General features: G+C 38.7%; 2 protein-coding genes across 2 annotated transcripts in view; one reads left to right on the top strand and one right to left on the bottom strand.

Moving 5' to 3' along the window:
* The window catches only part of LOC127414388 (egl nine homolog 1-like), a 37280-nt gene extending 24114 nt beyond the window's left edge, over positions 1 to 13166 (top strand). Inside the window, exons 2-5 of the mRNA XM_051652391.1 lie at positions 6425 to 6544; positions 11784 to 11920; positions 12060 to 12127; positions 12289 to 13166. Coding sequence (XP_051508351.1) covers positions 6425 to 6544; positions 11784 to 11920; positions 12060 to 12127; positions 12289 to 12344 — 381 coding nt within the window. The 3' untranslated portion in view covers positions 12345 to 13166. The remainder of the gene's footprint in view (positions 1 to 6424; positions 6545 to 11783; positions 11921 to 12059; positions 12128 to 12288) is intronic.
* Positions 1 to 16423, bottom strand: part of LOC127414395 (keratinocyte proline-rich protein-like) — a 401795-nt gene that overhangs the window by 21124 nt on the left and 364248 nt on the right. The window lies entirely within an intron of this gene.

Raw genomic sequence — 16423 nt, 5'->3', positions numbered from 1 at the left:
TTAGATTTTTGGTCATTACATAATTCTCATTTTTGTGTTATTTGCATTTGTGTTTTTATGATTTTATTATCATTCCTAAAAGAGAAAAATTATAATAATAAAGAATGAATAAACTTTTCTAATTTTTAACTGGTCGTCTACAACCATTAACACACGATCTGTTCAACTCTTTTGAGTTTTTTCGGGAAGTGCGAGTAAGCAAAAAGGCACAAGGGGGTGGAGGTTCATGTGTTTTTGTTTAGTCATTTGGTTTTGAAGTCAAACCCCTCCCATGTTTTGTATTACTATAGGCTTGTAAGTGACCCACTGTGAGAAGAATAGATTTCAACAGTGTCCAAAAGCCGTGATGTATTTTTTTTCTCAGTTCAGACGCCTGTTCAATTGTGTGCCAGGCCTCACACTTTCTTAGGCAGAGACAAATATGTTTACCCATCTCAAGTCATCTCCTTCAGTCATGAGAGAGACTGTCGTGGCCTCCCTCACGCACCGCACGTAGCATGACCATTAAAATACTGCTTCCTCTGGCCTGGGGCCAGGCATCCGGGAGTTCAGATCAGTTCATCTCTGTCTCTCTTACTTACACATGGAGGTTTGGCAGAGTCAGATAGAGTTGTGAGATGAGAGGAGGGCTTCTTAAGCACGAAATGTTGTGACGCTCAGGAAACAATTGCCAGCCAGCCAGCCAGCCAGCCATCCAGTCCAGATAGACCTCCTGCAAAAGCATAAGATGTTGTCTTGTGGAGTCCAATTTGATAATAATAAAAAAGTTTCAAGAAATAGTTTACCCAAAAATGTAAAAATCTGTAATTTACTCGCCCTCATGTCATTCCAAACCCATATGACTTTTTTTCCGTAGAACACAAAAGGTGAATTTTTGAAGAATATCCTGGTTAGGGCTGGGAATCGATAGAGTGTTCCTGATTTGATTCGATTTTTGATTCACAAGCTCTCGATTTGATTCTAAATTGGAAACAATTTGATTCTGATTCAGTTGGGTAAATTTCAGTTATAATGTCCATTTTTTTATATGTTAAATACATTTTCTCTCAGCTAATGCTGTAAATCATACAGGGAACCTTCTAACTTGGTACATTACGAAAATGTTAATTAAAACAAATTAACAACAGGGCTCAAACTTTGCAGTTTAATTGTTATTTATTTAACAGATAAAATAATCCACATAACCAAAGCTGAAGTAAACATAAAAGATCAATCTTGGGATTTTAAGAATCAATATATTGGGATCGTTCAAATGGAGATCGCAATTAATTGGATAATCTGTATTTTTACCCAGCCCTAATTTAGGGATGTAATGGTTTGAGATTTTCAAGATAACCGTCTCAAAAATACAGCAGGATTGTGGTATCACGATATTAAGGTCCATTGCTAATATCAACATTATTAAAATAATGATAAAACTGCCTGATATTATTAAATATTATTAAAAATATATTATTTAAAAAAAAACAAAAAAAAAAACGTTTTAATTATTAATTTCCTGGTTAACAGTTCAGGGCCTGTATTCACAAAAATATTTATCTTACCACTAGGAGTTCTCCATAGAGTTCCTAGCTTGGAGTTTTTGCTTAAAACCTATTCACAAAACTGCTAAGAGCAAGTTTTAGTAAGGAAATCTTAAGATAAGAGTATGACATCTTTGCTATGGATGACGTCACATTTTATGAGCGTGCTCTTTTAAATGGCCCAAAGTGATTGGTGGACAGGGAAGTACAGTTCATCAGCAAATTTCTCATAACGAAATATATAACAAATATAAGATGGATGGATGGATAGATAGATAGTAGTGCCCGACCGATATATCGGTCGGCCGATATTATCGGCCGATATTAGTCTTTCACCGATATATTGGTATCAGCGTATATTTAAAATGACCCCATCATTTTATATAACTAATATAACATTAACCCTGTCCCTGACAACCCTGTCACTCATGTCTGTTTGCTGTTAGCCAGCTATAGTTTATCAGTGCAGTCAGTAATGTAGCAGATTGAAAGGTAAACATCAGAGCATCTTTTTGCAGCTCAGCAGACAACGGTGCAGTGGTGGATTGTGTCTGTTGAGTGTTGATTTCACCCTTCGCTGTTGCCTAATTAGTGAGACACAATGCTGATAAGTAAATAAAGTCCATCTTTTACTCTCCGTGGTAACAAGCTTACAGCTAACTAGCTAACCACGTAGCTACTTTCATACCTTGTCAGCATGTAAACATGTATTCACCAAACTGTTTTGTTCAGGATTCACAGTTTGGTACCCCCTTCAACCGAACAATTCCAGTCATTGCATTTATAAAATGTAATATTTAAAAGTCTGGTTTTCCAGACATTAAAATAGGATGCGTAATAAAAGTAGATTTAATAAATAGTATATTTGCCCTGCGTAAATAATAATATATAGGAACTATATCTAAAACAAATGAGGGGTGATAAATACTTATACAACAGGCTGGAAAAATAGACATTTATTCATTTTAATATCTATATATATTTTGAAGGTGTTGAAACTTGACACCGGGTGACGCACCCTAAAAACGGCACTGTTAGATCGGTTTAATGCTAAAGAGCCACTTAAAACAAAATTTCAAGCCGCTTTTTTTTCTCTCTCGTAAATGTAATTGAGTGTAAATGCCAACACCATCATATATGTCGAAAGGACTGATGCCTGTCAACCAAAACATGAGCTCATTGATGTCATTAAATGAGTCTGCTTTTTTATTCCATCAGTTACTCCTGGTCAGAGGCTGCCGTATATATTTAGTTTATACGTAGGGTTACGTCCTACCTAAGTTTAATGGTGCAACGCTCAAATATTTAGTAGTGTGTAAATTGTGACTTAGTGCCCATTTACACCACAACTAGGCTAAGTTGTAACATATGTATAGCTGGTGCAACCGGCCCCTGATGTTTATTTAGCTATTTATTTTATTTTTATTTATTCTTTATTTAAATGGTCAGCATTTGACTGATTCTAAACATACAGTACTGATGTTAATTAAGCTATTTCGTTTATTTTTATATATTATTTATTTTAATGGTGGGCAATTGACTGATACTAAACACAGAGTACTGATTTTTATTTTATTTTATTTATTCTTTATTTAAATGGTCAGCAATTGACTTATACTAACAGTACTGATGTTTATTAAGCTATTTATTGTATTTTTATTTAATCTTTATTTTCTCAGTGTTCATTTCTAGAATTTGTTGACAATGTATAATAATAATGTCAAATATTCTTTGATAAAAATATTTAAGAAAGCAGCCTTCTGAGTACCTTTGCATAGTCTTATCGGTGCAAAATCCACATAGAAAAGGTCTGTTTTCATTCCAGCTCAAAAATTAGCTATATTGGTATATCCCTTTCTAAAATCGGTATCGGTCTCAAAAATCCCATATCGGTTGGGCTCTAATAGATAGATAGACACTGTACAGTAGATGGATGGATAGATAAATAGATACTCTACAGACAGACAGACAGACAGACAGATAAACAGATAGATGGACAGGCAGACAGATAGATAGATAGAGAGAGAGACAGACAGACAGATAGATGGACAGACAGATGATAGATAGATAGAGAGAGAGAGAGAGAGAGAGAGAGAGAGACAGCAGACAGACAGACAGATAAACAGATAGATGGACAGGCAGACAGACAGATAAACAGATAGATAGATAGATAGATAGATACACTATATTGCCAAAAGTATTCGCTCATCTGCCTTTAGATGCATATGAACTTAAGTGACATCCCATTCTTAATCCATAGGGTTTAATATGACGTCGGCCCACCCTTTGCAGCTATAACAGCTTCAACTCTTCTGGGAAGGCTTTCCACAAGGTTTAGGAGTGTGTTTATGGGAATTTTTGACCATTCTTCCAGAAGCGCATTTGTGAGGTCTGACACTGATGTTGGACGAGAAGGCCTGGCTCACAGTCTTCGCTCTAATTCATCCCAAAGGTGCTCTATCGGGTTGAGGTCAGGACTCTGTGCAGGCCAGTCAAGTTCTTCCACACCAAACTCGCTCATCCATGTCTTTATGGACCTTGCTTTGTGCACTGGTGCGCAGTCATGTTGGAACAGGAAGGGGCCATCCCCAAACTGTTCCCACAAAGTTGGGAGCATGGAATTGTCCAAAATCTCTTGGTATGCTGAAGCATTCAGAGTTCCTTTCACTGGAACTAAGGGGCCAAGCCCAGCTCCTGAAAAACAACCCCACACCATAATCCCCCTCCACCAAACTTCACAGTTGGCACAATGCAGTCAGACAAGTACCGTTCTCCTGGCAACTGCCAAACCCAGACTCGTCCATCAGATTGCCAGATGGAGAAGCGTGATTCGTCACTCCAGAGAACGCGTCTCCACTGCTCTAGAGTCCAGTGGCGGCGTGCTTTACACCACTGCATCCGACGCTTTGCATTGCACTTGGTGATGTATGGCTTGGATGCAGCTGCTCGGCCATGGAAACCCATTCCATGAAGCTCTCTACACACTGTTCTTGAGCTAATCTGAAGGCCACATGAACTTTGGAGGTATGTAGCGACTGACTCTGCAGAAAGTTGGCAACCTCTGCGCACTATGCGCCTCAGCATCCGCTGACCCCGCTCTGTCATTTCACGTGGCCTACCACTTCGTGGCTGAGTTGCTGTCATTCCCAATCGCTTCCACTTTGTTATAATACCACTGACAGTTGACTGTGGAATATTTAGTAGCGAGGAAATTTCACGACTGGACTTGTTGCACAGGTGGCATCCTATCACAGTACCACGCTGGAATTCACTGAGCTCCTGAGAGCGGCCCATTCTTTCACAAATGTTTGTAGAAGCAGTCTGCATGCCTAGGTGCTTCATTTTATACACCTGTGGCCACGGAAGTGATTGGAACACCTGAATTCAATTATTTGGATGGGTGAGCGAATACTTTGGGCAATATAGTGTAGATGGAGGGATGGACAGACAGACAGACAGACAGATAGATGATAGATAAATTGATAGAGATAGACAGACAGATAGATAGATGATAGATAGATAGATAGAATATTTCATCATCATGTGTTGGTGCAATGAAAAAAGCGTGTGTCCCATCTACTGTATCAACTACATCGATGGCCTTGAATATCGTCTGTTTTCTCTGAAGCGAGCGCGCATCCACAGGACATCGTCCTACTCTATAAATCGTAGGACGGTGTATGGCATATATGGTAGACGATTCTGTGCTGACAGATGACAGAAATTCCCAATTCATCTGCACTACACAGTTTCACTTTGCCTGTGGTCAGTGAGCGCAAAGTTGTCAAAATGTTATCTCCGGTTTAATTCCGTTGTTTCGGTTTGTGCGTTGCACGCCAGCAATGGCGAGAGAGGAGTAGACTATTTTATTTATAAAAATAGTGATGTAATCCTTCCTCAAGATCACACAGCGTGTTTTCATGAGCTGAATGGGAGACTAAACAAAAAGTTCAAATGTGACGAGACTACAGTTTACCCAGCAGACTCGTGCAGCGCGTGCAAGCCATTTGCACATCACGAGCCGGCAGCGCTTCACTTTCGGTTAATCACGCGAGTAAACGTTCCCGCTTTGCATTGATCAGGCTGTGCAGATGACAGCCTGCATTCTGTGTTTCATTTGTTTCTTTTTGCTTTCAGAACAGGAGTGGTGGTGGCGTAGTGGGCTAAAGCACATAACTGGTAATCAGAAGGTTGCTGGTTCAATCCCCACAGCCACCACCATTGTGTCCTTTAGCAAGGCACTTAACTCCAGGTCTGGGGGGATTGTCCCTGCAGTAAGTGCACTGTAAAGTCTAAACAGCTGGAGTTTCGCTTACTGCCCCCTGAAGGAAGCAGGTGGTTGCTCCGGTGGTAGGAATATTCCTTATTACGGTCCGGGGACATGATTAATTGCATTACGTTATTTGTATAAATGCATGAAATCAACAGCCCTAGTTTATTTTAATTGTAATGTTCATGTTAATCAGAATTGGATACAGATTGCTTGTACTGTTTTACTGTTACTTGTTACTTGATGTTATTCTATGGTAAGCGGATTTTCATTCACGAGCGGGATTTTCAGTCAGTGTCGTGTTTGTAATAATGTTGCTATGGTTCTGTTTTTATCTGACTGTAGAATGTCAACAAACTTGCTTTGTTTTTGATGTGAAATGTGACAAAGTAGATATCGTCTGAAAACATCCCTTCAACACATTCCTTTTGATAAGTCTCACCACACCATGTCTGAGGTAAAAAATCAAAGCCCCTTTATTTCGGTTTGAAACAGAACACCACATGCACGTTTGATATGCAGCTCTCTGCTTGTCTGTGAGATCGTAATCAGGTTTCAATCAAGGCTAAGTCAAGGTTTGAACAAGTTAGTTAGTGCTCAGTAACTGTCTGTTTTCTCCAAATGTTCACAGGCGATGGTGGCGTGTTATCCGGGTAAAGGCACTGGTTATGTGCGTCACGTTGATAACCCGAACGGTGATGGGAGATGCATCACATGCATATATTACCTGAATAAGAATTGGGATGCCAAGGTAAGTGAATCACCTGTAACTTCAAGGTTTAACCTAAAACTTCACAGGTTAAGTTTGAATTTGGCATCTAACAGTGTTTATTTGACGTGATGGGATGTGATGGTAAATTGGACTTTTTTAACTCTAGTTACACAAATAAAGTTTTTCAGGCTGGTCGAGCTAATGCATGTTTTTGAGCAAACAGAAATGGTGATTGGCACTTTTAACTGTAAGGCGGGACTTTTGATTCTAAAAGCCTTTGCCACCAAACGCAAAATTTTTGCCACGATTTCTCTCCGCAATCAACAATTCGAATCGAAACAATGGATTCCTAATGAGCCATTCACTCCATCATGCGCCGATGGTGAGTGTGTCCATTTTTTTTCCCTTTGCCTGGAGATTAAATGCTCTGACCAATAAAATATGAGCTTTGTATCACGTGTAAGGAGCTGCTGCAGTTACCAAAACCAGAGCAACAGGTAACGCTAAAGCACAGAAAACGCTTGAGGAAGAAATCCTGATCCAGCTGAGAGGATGTGCGTTTCATTTGCATCAAATGCCATAAAAACTCTTAACATGTCAATGATATTGCTGCATCATCGCCTTGCATCCCCTTAAAAAAATACTCTCTGATCTTATGTGGACTGTCTTCATAATGTATTCCATATTGCTGTATTTTTGGCCTTTGCATTTAATCTAACATAAGTTCTCTTATATCTCTATTATAACATACATTGCGGCATCTTTGCCTTTGTGTCACCTTTTTCTAATAAACAACTTTACAGATCCTCAGTGTTTTTCTTTGCCTAATATTAATACTGTTTCTGTGACTTGCAGTGCGTTTATGTCTTTGTATTTAAAATGCCTTTGTATGGGCCTGGGTATCTCAGTGAGTGACTCCAGCCAGGTCTCCTAAGCAACCATATTGGCTCGGTTGCTAGGGAGGGTAGAGTCACATGGGGTAACCTCCTTGTGGTCGCGATTAGTGGTTCTCGCTCTCAATGGGGCGCGTGGTAAGTTGTGCGTGGATCGTGGAGAGTAGCATGAGCCTCCACATGCTGTGAGTCTCCGCGGTTTCATGCACAGCGAGCCACGTGATAAGATGCACGGATTGACGGTCTCAGAAGCAGAGGCAACTGAGACTTGTCCTTTGCCACCCGGATTGAGGTGAGTAACCGCGCCACCAGGAGGACCTACTAAGTAGGGAGAACAGGTAAAGAAAATGTATAATAAAATGCCTTTGTATGCCAAAATTGTGCTGGTGTCTCTACAAAATCGTTATTGCTGTGCTATTGTTAATAGTTATTAAAAGATGTGCTGACGTTGGCAAGTACTAAAGTATCTTATAATGGATTTTTTTTTTTGGTTAAGATCTGTGTTTTATTGCTTGCATTACATGGACTCTTGGAGTGTTTAAATTTCATCACGTTTAATTAGTAACATGCAGGGTTTTGAGCAAATGTATAACACCAGTAGATATACATGCAATAAGATACAATCAGTATTGTTCCAATTGACAACATCTGTTTTAACAGTCATTATATGTGTGTGCATTAAGCAGGGATTTTAAACAAATGTACTCAATACAAATATGTACAGTATGCGTGATAGTGGCATACAAACACTCTTGTTCCATTTGATAACATGTTTTAACTGTTAAGATCATTCACCTCAATTTTAATGTGAAAGGGCCAGTCCTCTCATAATCGTGCCGCCTTTGGTGTGCTTTGTCATACTGAGCATTACGATTTCTTCCATTCATGTGTATAAGAGTGACCTGTTTCTGCCTGGACTGATTGACAATCAGCATAAATTGCCACCTCAGAGTATACGTGCAACTAGGCCTGCATCATTTCACCCTAATCCCATTAACCTCTGAGATTGTAATCTTCAGAGAAAACCAGGAGGAGCGATCCGAAATGAGTTTGAGTTAAGAAAATGTGGCTCTGAGACTCATTAAAGAGAAATAAGGAATGTTTCTCACACGCGGATATACTGTAAGTTCAAGCAAATAACGCAGCAGTGTTTATGAAGATTGTTTTAATAAAGAGGTCCTGTTTTACGACGTTATATGCTGTATTTTTGTGTTGAATTATTTGAATGTCAAGTATGCTGTCTTGTTCAGTGACTCTGAAGTTTCATTTCCATACATACTAAACCTTCTTACCTCAATATTTACCGTGGTTACCTGTAGTTGCTTGGTTACACAGCCTTTTTTGAGGAACAAAACATTTTGGACTTTTGACCCTTTTCTACTCTAATAGTCTCTTTTAAGGCAACATGTTAAAAATGCAGGGTAACTTGGCTTCTGAAAAAGTTCTTTCGTCATTTTCTGCTAATGGTTTTTAGCACCAGTCCTCATTTGTAATTGGTCTTTTTATTCACTCCAAAAACAATAGTGTCAATATGTTTAGGGTCAGTGTTAGGAGAGCTTGTTTCCATTGTGCTGATTTGGCTCCGTTCAGACCAATGTTGTTTCTTGAATGAGACACAAGCTTTCCTGTCTGTGTCAGAGAGCAGGAATACTGTAAATGCCTCCTGCTGAGTTTCTGAAGAAGTCCTCTTAACAACCGCAGAGTTAAACAGAGTTCAAGAATCCTCCCCTTAACAAACACTTTACACATACGAATGCATTTCTCTGTGGTTAAAAAAAAAGCACATAAAATAATAGAAGAAATTAATAGTTGTGTAGTTGCAGATACCCTTGGCTTCTCTTGAAATATGAAACATATTTCTGTTATGTGGCTTTAAAAGTAACAATATGGATGAGCCACATTTTATAAGATGCATTGATTTGAATTTGCAGTATCTGCTTTTACTTTTGATACTTAAAGTACTTTTAAAACCAGGTAATTTGTACTTTTACTTAAGTATTATTTTAATGGATGACTTTTACTAGAGGTCGACTGACATATCGGTTTTACCGATAATCGGTGCCAATATTTGCTTTTTGGAACTATCGGTTATTGGCAAAAATCGATTACTGCTCATACAGTATTTATTTGTCCATATGACTGTTTACTCTTTAGTGTTTATGTTGTAATACAATGCAGATGATTGTAAGAGTGCATGATTTGTTTCCCTGTGTGTCTGTGTGAGCTGATAGCACAGACATTTTTAAATAAGAGTCCCCAGGGTAAATTTCATGCATGTTTACAATTAAAAGTCTGGCTTTAAGCATCAAATCTTTAAAAAAAAATTCTGGTTATTATTTAGATTTTGGTTGCACAATAAACACTCATCTTGGATTTGACTCATTTTGGACTCATGCAGCCTCTATGTCTGTGCCCGTCATAGTAAGGAAAGACTTAAGGAACTTTTTATCATTCAATAAATTAATTTTAAAAACTATCGGCCAATTAATCAGGTATCGGCCTTTTTAGCACCTTAATTGGCGGTATCTGCAAAATCCACTATCGGTCAGCCTCCAAACTTTACTTGAGTAATATATTGGTGTGGTATCTGCACTTTTACTAAGCATGGATATTTTTCACCACAAAATGTGACCCTTTCGGCTTTCCATACACCGATCAGCCACAACATTAAAACCACCTGCCTAATATCGTGTAGGTCCCCCTTGTGCCGCCAAAACAGCTCTGACCCGTTGAGGCATGGACTCCACAAGACCTCTGAAGGTGTCCTGTGGTATCTGGCACCAAGACGTTAGCAGCAGATCCTTTAAGTCCTGTAAGTTGCGAGGTGGGGCCTCAATGGATCGGACTTGTTGGTCCAGCACATCCCATAGATGCTCAATCGTAATAAAAACGTCACGATAATTCTGTTTATCTGTTTATTATACATGTGGATTTCACATGATAATATTCACTTTAGTTTGGTCTCTGAGTGAAACAAATTTGCTCATTGTATTCTATTAATCAAGACCTTTTCAAAGATATACAACACATGGCTGTGGGATCTTTTGTATATTTTTACTGGTTTTAAATATGATTGTTGTGATCGCAAATTAGCAAATTATGAAAATGGAACAGTTCTAATTTGTCAGCAAATTTAAAAGCAGTATTTTAGGATTAGTTAGATCAACTACATTCATTGTAAAGATAAGAGTCTTTAAAACAAATCCAATTTTGTGAAGGTCAAGCAAGTGGTTATTGAATAAAACCGTAATATTGTGTTTTTTCAAGATTAGCGCCCCCTCTAGGTTTAAGAGGTTAAAGTTCTTTTTCACTTTAAACACTGTCTAAAAAACATAACGGCCCATTAACGCAATTAATGCCATTTTTTTTCTTCTTCCCGAAACCACGCTATAGGAGGAAGGTGTCCTGAATTGTTCCTGGCAGGCTACTCAGCCTATCAGGCTCCAATTAGGCTGGGGGCAGGGTTAGGGTATCTGCTGCCTCCCAGGAACAAACCCAAGCACATTTGTACAATGTACATTTGTGCACGTCATTCATTACACGCAACGCATGTCCCGGGCATAATAAACACAGGAGCGGATTTACTGTAGGGAGAATGAAGACTTCACCCGCAAGCGGTGAACCAGGCCTGCAAGAGGTACAGGCAAGCTGCTGGATCTCTTTGCACCATCCGAAAATGCTCACTTATGCTTTCATCTGAACCAGTTTCATAAGCAAAACCGCGATGTGCACGAGCATGTGCACGATAGAGACTGAAGGACCTGGATGTTCAGCAAGCTGCAGTATAGTATACTTGTACAGGCTGAACAGCAGCCAGAGGAAATAATCGTTTTGAGATTTTAAACTTCAGAAAATTAAACTTCAGCATTCAATGTGTTTTATATCTGTATGTACAGTGTTTAATAATGCATTGGCAATGTACAGGTAAGTTTATCTTGCACAATAAAGTTTGATATTCATTGAATATGCCTGTTTGATCCTGTTATTAAAAAAAGTCCACTGGGAAACGGCAGAAGATTTTGCCCAAATTGTAATTACAACATGACCACTGATTTTATGTATACATGTACTTGTATCAGAGATTAATACCTGTATAAATGTATCTAATTAACTCTATCCGAGAAAAAAGGAGCATTTTAACATAGACAAAGTATAAAGTAAATATACTGTGTATATATGATGATATTTTAAAGTCTGTTGTAATGTATCATGTGCCATAATTGAATCGCAGTTAATCACAGAATAAAATGCGATTAATTAGTTACACATTTTTAATCGATTCACAGCCCTCATTTTTTCATATACTGTATATTAAAGCTGATGATTTTTCTAGCAATAAAACTGAACTTTTGTTTGGCTTATTTCTCTGTTATTTGTGTCGTCAGGAACATGGGGGCATACTGCGAATATTTCCAGAGGGTAAAGCCCAGTTTGCCGACATCGAACCCAAGTTTGACCGCTTGCTTTTATTCTGGTCTGACAGACGAAACCCTCATGAGGTTCAACCTGCGTATGCAACAAGGTCATAATCTATAAAGCACACCCAAACTCTCTCTCACACACACACACACACACACACACACACTTGTTATTGGTTAAATCCTGTTTTTTTTTCTCTCTTTCATTGTGTTACTTGTATGCTGTTTCTTTCTCTTGTGTAGATATGCCATAACCGTGTGGTATTTTGATGCCGATGAGCGGGCGAGAGCTAAAGAAAAGTACCTAACAGGTAATTAAAGAAATACAAAAACTTCAAAAAGAAATTGTGTCAATTTGAAATTGTACAGTAATGATATTTAATTATATTTAACACAGCAATCTCCTGCTAAATATGTTTAATCTGAGGGTAATTATAGCTTTCCTACTTTCTTTTGGATGTTTTTTGGAAAGGTGCCGGAGAAAAAGGAGTAAAGGTGGAGCTTAACAAGCCGTCTGAACTGAGCTAATAAAAGTTTCCGTAATCCGTTTCCCCGTGATGTGGTCTGTGGAAAAAGGAGGAGAGAGAGTGTCGGAAAAAGCTGCTGGTGTTCACGATGCAGCAAGAGAAGATGCGAGAAATTAATGGATTCAATTAAAAAATCTTCAGATAGTTCAACCACATAGTTCCCACAAAACCAACAAACATTGACATGGTCTGCTTATTGTTTTGTGTTAAAAAGGTACATTACTCTGTATGTACATGAATGCTTCTCGTGTAACTTTTGTCACAGTGCTTCAAAGGATTTAATTTTGAAGTTAAGAGGTGAAAGAAATCAGTTTGTTTTGGTTCTGGAATGCGTTTTCTGCATTTAGACCTGATCTTTGAGAATCAGGCTGCATCTATGCTTGTCTATTCCTCTTATCACTGCATCAGTAATGATTTGATTGTTTATATCGAAAGACACAGTTGCTGGTGAAGGAGTGAATGTTTGGCATGTTCAGGGAATGGGAATATAGTCTGTTATACTGCAGCTTAATTTTCAGTTAGATGCACAAGATCAGTGCAAGTGTAACTGGTCCTGCTTGACCCGCTCTGAGCGGGATTCGAACCGGGGTCTCTGGCATGGGAGGCGGGTGTGCTAACGAGGAGATTAAAGGCTGCAGCCCCTAGCATCAGTCGCTAGTGTGCCTCTTGAGGCTAGGGGAGTGAGGTTTACAAACTGCACAGCTACCTACCAGCTGGCTACCTCTACACAAGCCCAGTACTGAAAGCCGCAATCTGTCATAATGTACAGTACATACACGTTATTGTGTAAGTTTATCAAAATAAAAATGCTGTTTGAATTTTAGACATTGTTGCATTGTTTTATCTTAGTCAATTTGTATTTTTTGTATTTTTTAACATTTGCAGTTGCACTGTTCAGAACAATTACATGTCCTTGTGGTCAGTGATGGAAGCTGTTCTGGAACTTCCACCAAACTTAGCCACTGAATTAGACACGCCCTCTTTCCAAAACACTAGATAGAGCGAATCTCAATGCTCACAGGTGACAAAAATAAAGTCATGCAATTTGATGTCAGCAAACCCAAACTGAACTGACCTAGTACAGGTACTACTATGACTTTGGTTGTCAAAAGCAATGTTAGCAAAATGGCGTTCTCACTCAACAAACTGTTGCTCTTAGTTTCCTGCTGCCTATATATGAGCTGCCCCTTGAACGCATAGAATGATTCAGGGGCAGAAAGCACCTTAAAGTCTTCAGATTGGCTAAACAAAAAATCTTTTTGTGGTCCACATTTTTCCCGCTGTTTACAGAGTCTGTTAACCGCTTAGCAGCCACCCAGAACACTAGCAATTGCCTAGCAACACCCTAGTGACCACACAGAACACCCTAGCAACACCTTAGCGACCACCCAGAACATCCTAGCAACGCCCTAGCGACCACCCAGAACACCCTAGCAACACCTTAGCAACCACCCAGAACATTCTAGCAACTGCCTAGCAATGCCTTAGCGACCACCTAGAACCTAGCAACAGTCTGTCTGTCTCTTTGTCAAGCCAACGTTAAAGTTTGTCTACATATTCTATTAATCTAGTTTAGATTGATTTTCATATTAAGTATAAGTTTCTTAACAATAAAGAAATCTAGAGCACATTAAAGGGATATTTCACCTAAAAATTTAAATTCTCTCATCATGGGAGGCCTGGGTAGCTTAGTGGTAAAAGACACTAGCTACCACCCCTGGAGTTCGCTAGTTCCAATCCCATGGTGTGCTGAGTGACTCCAGCCAGGTCTCCTAAGCAACCAAATTGGCCCTGTTGCTAGGGAGGGTAGAGTCACATGGGGTAACCTCCTCGTGGTCGCTATAATGTGGTTCATTCTCAGTGGGGCGTGTGGTGAGTCTCCATGGCAACGTGCTCAACAAGCCACGTGATAAGTTGCGTGGGTTGGCAGTCTCAGACACAGAGGCAGCTGGGATTCGTCCTCCGCCACCTGGATTGAGGCGAATCACTACATGACCACAAGGACTTAAAAGCACATTGGGAATTGGGCCTTCCAAATTGGGTGAAATAAATAAATAAATAAAATCATTTACTCACCCTCATGAGAAACAGATTAATATTTAATTAATTTTTTTTTACTGAAAATCTACACTTTCACATTCAGCCTCCTACTGGTCAGGGCTGGTCATAGGTGAAGATTGATAGTAAAACAGAACTTAAATATTGACCTGTTTCTCGCCCACACCTATCATATCGCTTCTGAAGTCATGGATTAAACCACTGGCCTTTATGCTGCCTTTATGTGCTTTTTGGAGCTTCAAAGTTCTGCCACCTTTCACTTGCATTGTATGGACCTACAGAGTTGAGATATTCTTCTAAAAATCATAATTTGTGTTCTGCTGAAGAAAGTAAGTCACATATCTGGGATGGTATGAGGGTGAGTAAATGATGAGAGAATTTTCATTTTTGGGTGAAAAATTCTTAAGCCCATTTTAGGGGTTTAACGCAAGGATCTTAACAATCAGGCGAACAGAGATTAATGCAAAAAGATCTTCAGTAGATGAAATGAAGACTTAATGCCTCATTTGATCTCATGTACTTTTGATTCAACTACATTTAAACAATTAATAAGTGCATACATTATAAACAGTTAAGGAAATTTCCTGATACACTGAAAATTCCAATCACTTAAAAGTGTTTTTTGTTGTTGTTGTTGTTGTTTTACAGGCTTTTACAGATTTGTGGAAAAAACAGGATGCAAAAAGAATTGCTCAATTATAAGGAACGGTTATAATTTAAAAGGAACGGTTCACCCAGAAGTGCAAATTGGGTACTGGCCAATCTTTTCCATATAATAAAAGTGAATGGAGACATTGAGTTTCAAAATGACCTACACAAAGAAAAAAAAAAAGAGAAAGAAAGTCATGAAAGTAGTCTATAACTCGTGAGCTCTAAATGAAGTCTTTGTTTGTGAAATCGGTCTGTTCCTCTACAAACTGGTATCAGATGGCTTCAGAAGACTTTGAATAGCGCTGTAGAGTTGCTTTTATGGACTACTTTTATGATATTTTATGGTGCTTTGTTGTCATTTTGGAGCTCGACAGCCCAAGTCCCCATTTACTTTAAGTATAAGACTGGCCAGTACATTCTTCAACAATCCTCCTATTTTTTTCCAGAAGAAAGTCATAGTGGTTTGGAACAACAGGAGGGTGAGACAAATGTTCCTTTTAATTTTGCCACTGCCAATTTGTCCTACAATTGTACCATTAGCACACGTTGATTACGTAATATAGTATTAGCATCTCTTTGTTCAAATTAGCACCACAATACTGCTGTAAAAATATATTATTCTGTTCTAATCTCTATATACAGTACAATAGCGAGGGGTCCGTCTCAAAAGGCATCGTTCACTCAAAAAAGAAAATTCTCTCATCATTTACCCTCATGCCATCCCAGATGTGTATGACTTTCTTCTGAAGAACACAAATGAAGATTTGAAGCTCCAAAAAATACATAAAGGCAGCATAAAAGTAATCCATACGACTCCAGTGGTTTAATCCATGTCTTCAGAAGCGATATGATAAGTATGGGTGAGAAACAGATCAATATTTAAGTCTGTTTTTACTATAAATTCTCCTAGGTGGCGATATGCACAAAAAATGCGAGTCGCCAAAAATAAAAGAAGAACAATGTGAAAGTAAGAGTGGAGAATTTATAGTAAAAAAGGACTTAAATATTGATCTGTTCTCATCCAACACCTGTAATATCGCTTCTGAAGACATGGATTAAACCACTGGAGTCATATGGATTACTTTTATGCTGCTTTTATGTGCTTTTTTGAAGATGCAAAGTTCTGGTCACCATTCACTTGCATTGTATGGACCTACAGAGCTGAGATATTCTTCTAAAAATCTTTGTTTGTTTTAAGCAGAGGAAAGAAAGTCATTCACATCAGTATATGCAATGGATGTTTTCTGGTAGTTTTTTTTTTTAGATTAGGGTTCCTTCTTAACATGAAGTTATACAATCCTGACACCTAGTGGCTAATTTGGGTAATTGCATGGTGCAGATACCAAGACTGCATGACCATTATGAAATAAA

This window comes from Myxocyprinus asiaticus, chromosome 23, assembly GCF_019703515.2.
Source record: "Myxocyprinus asiaticus isolate MX2 ecotype Aquarium Trade chromosome 23, UBuf_Myxa_2, whole genome shotgun sequence".
In the NCBI taxonomy this organism is placed as follows: Eukaryota; Metazoa; Chordata; class Actinopteri; order Cypriniformes; family Catostomidae; genus Myxocyprinus; species Myxocyprinus asiaticus.
Note: the sequence above shows the minus strand (reverse complement) of the source record. Positions and strands in the feature narration are given on the sequence as shown.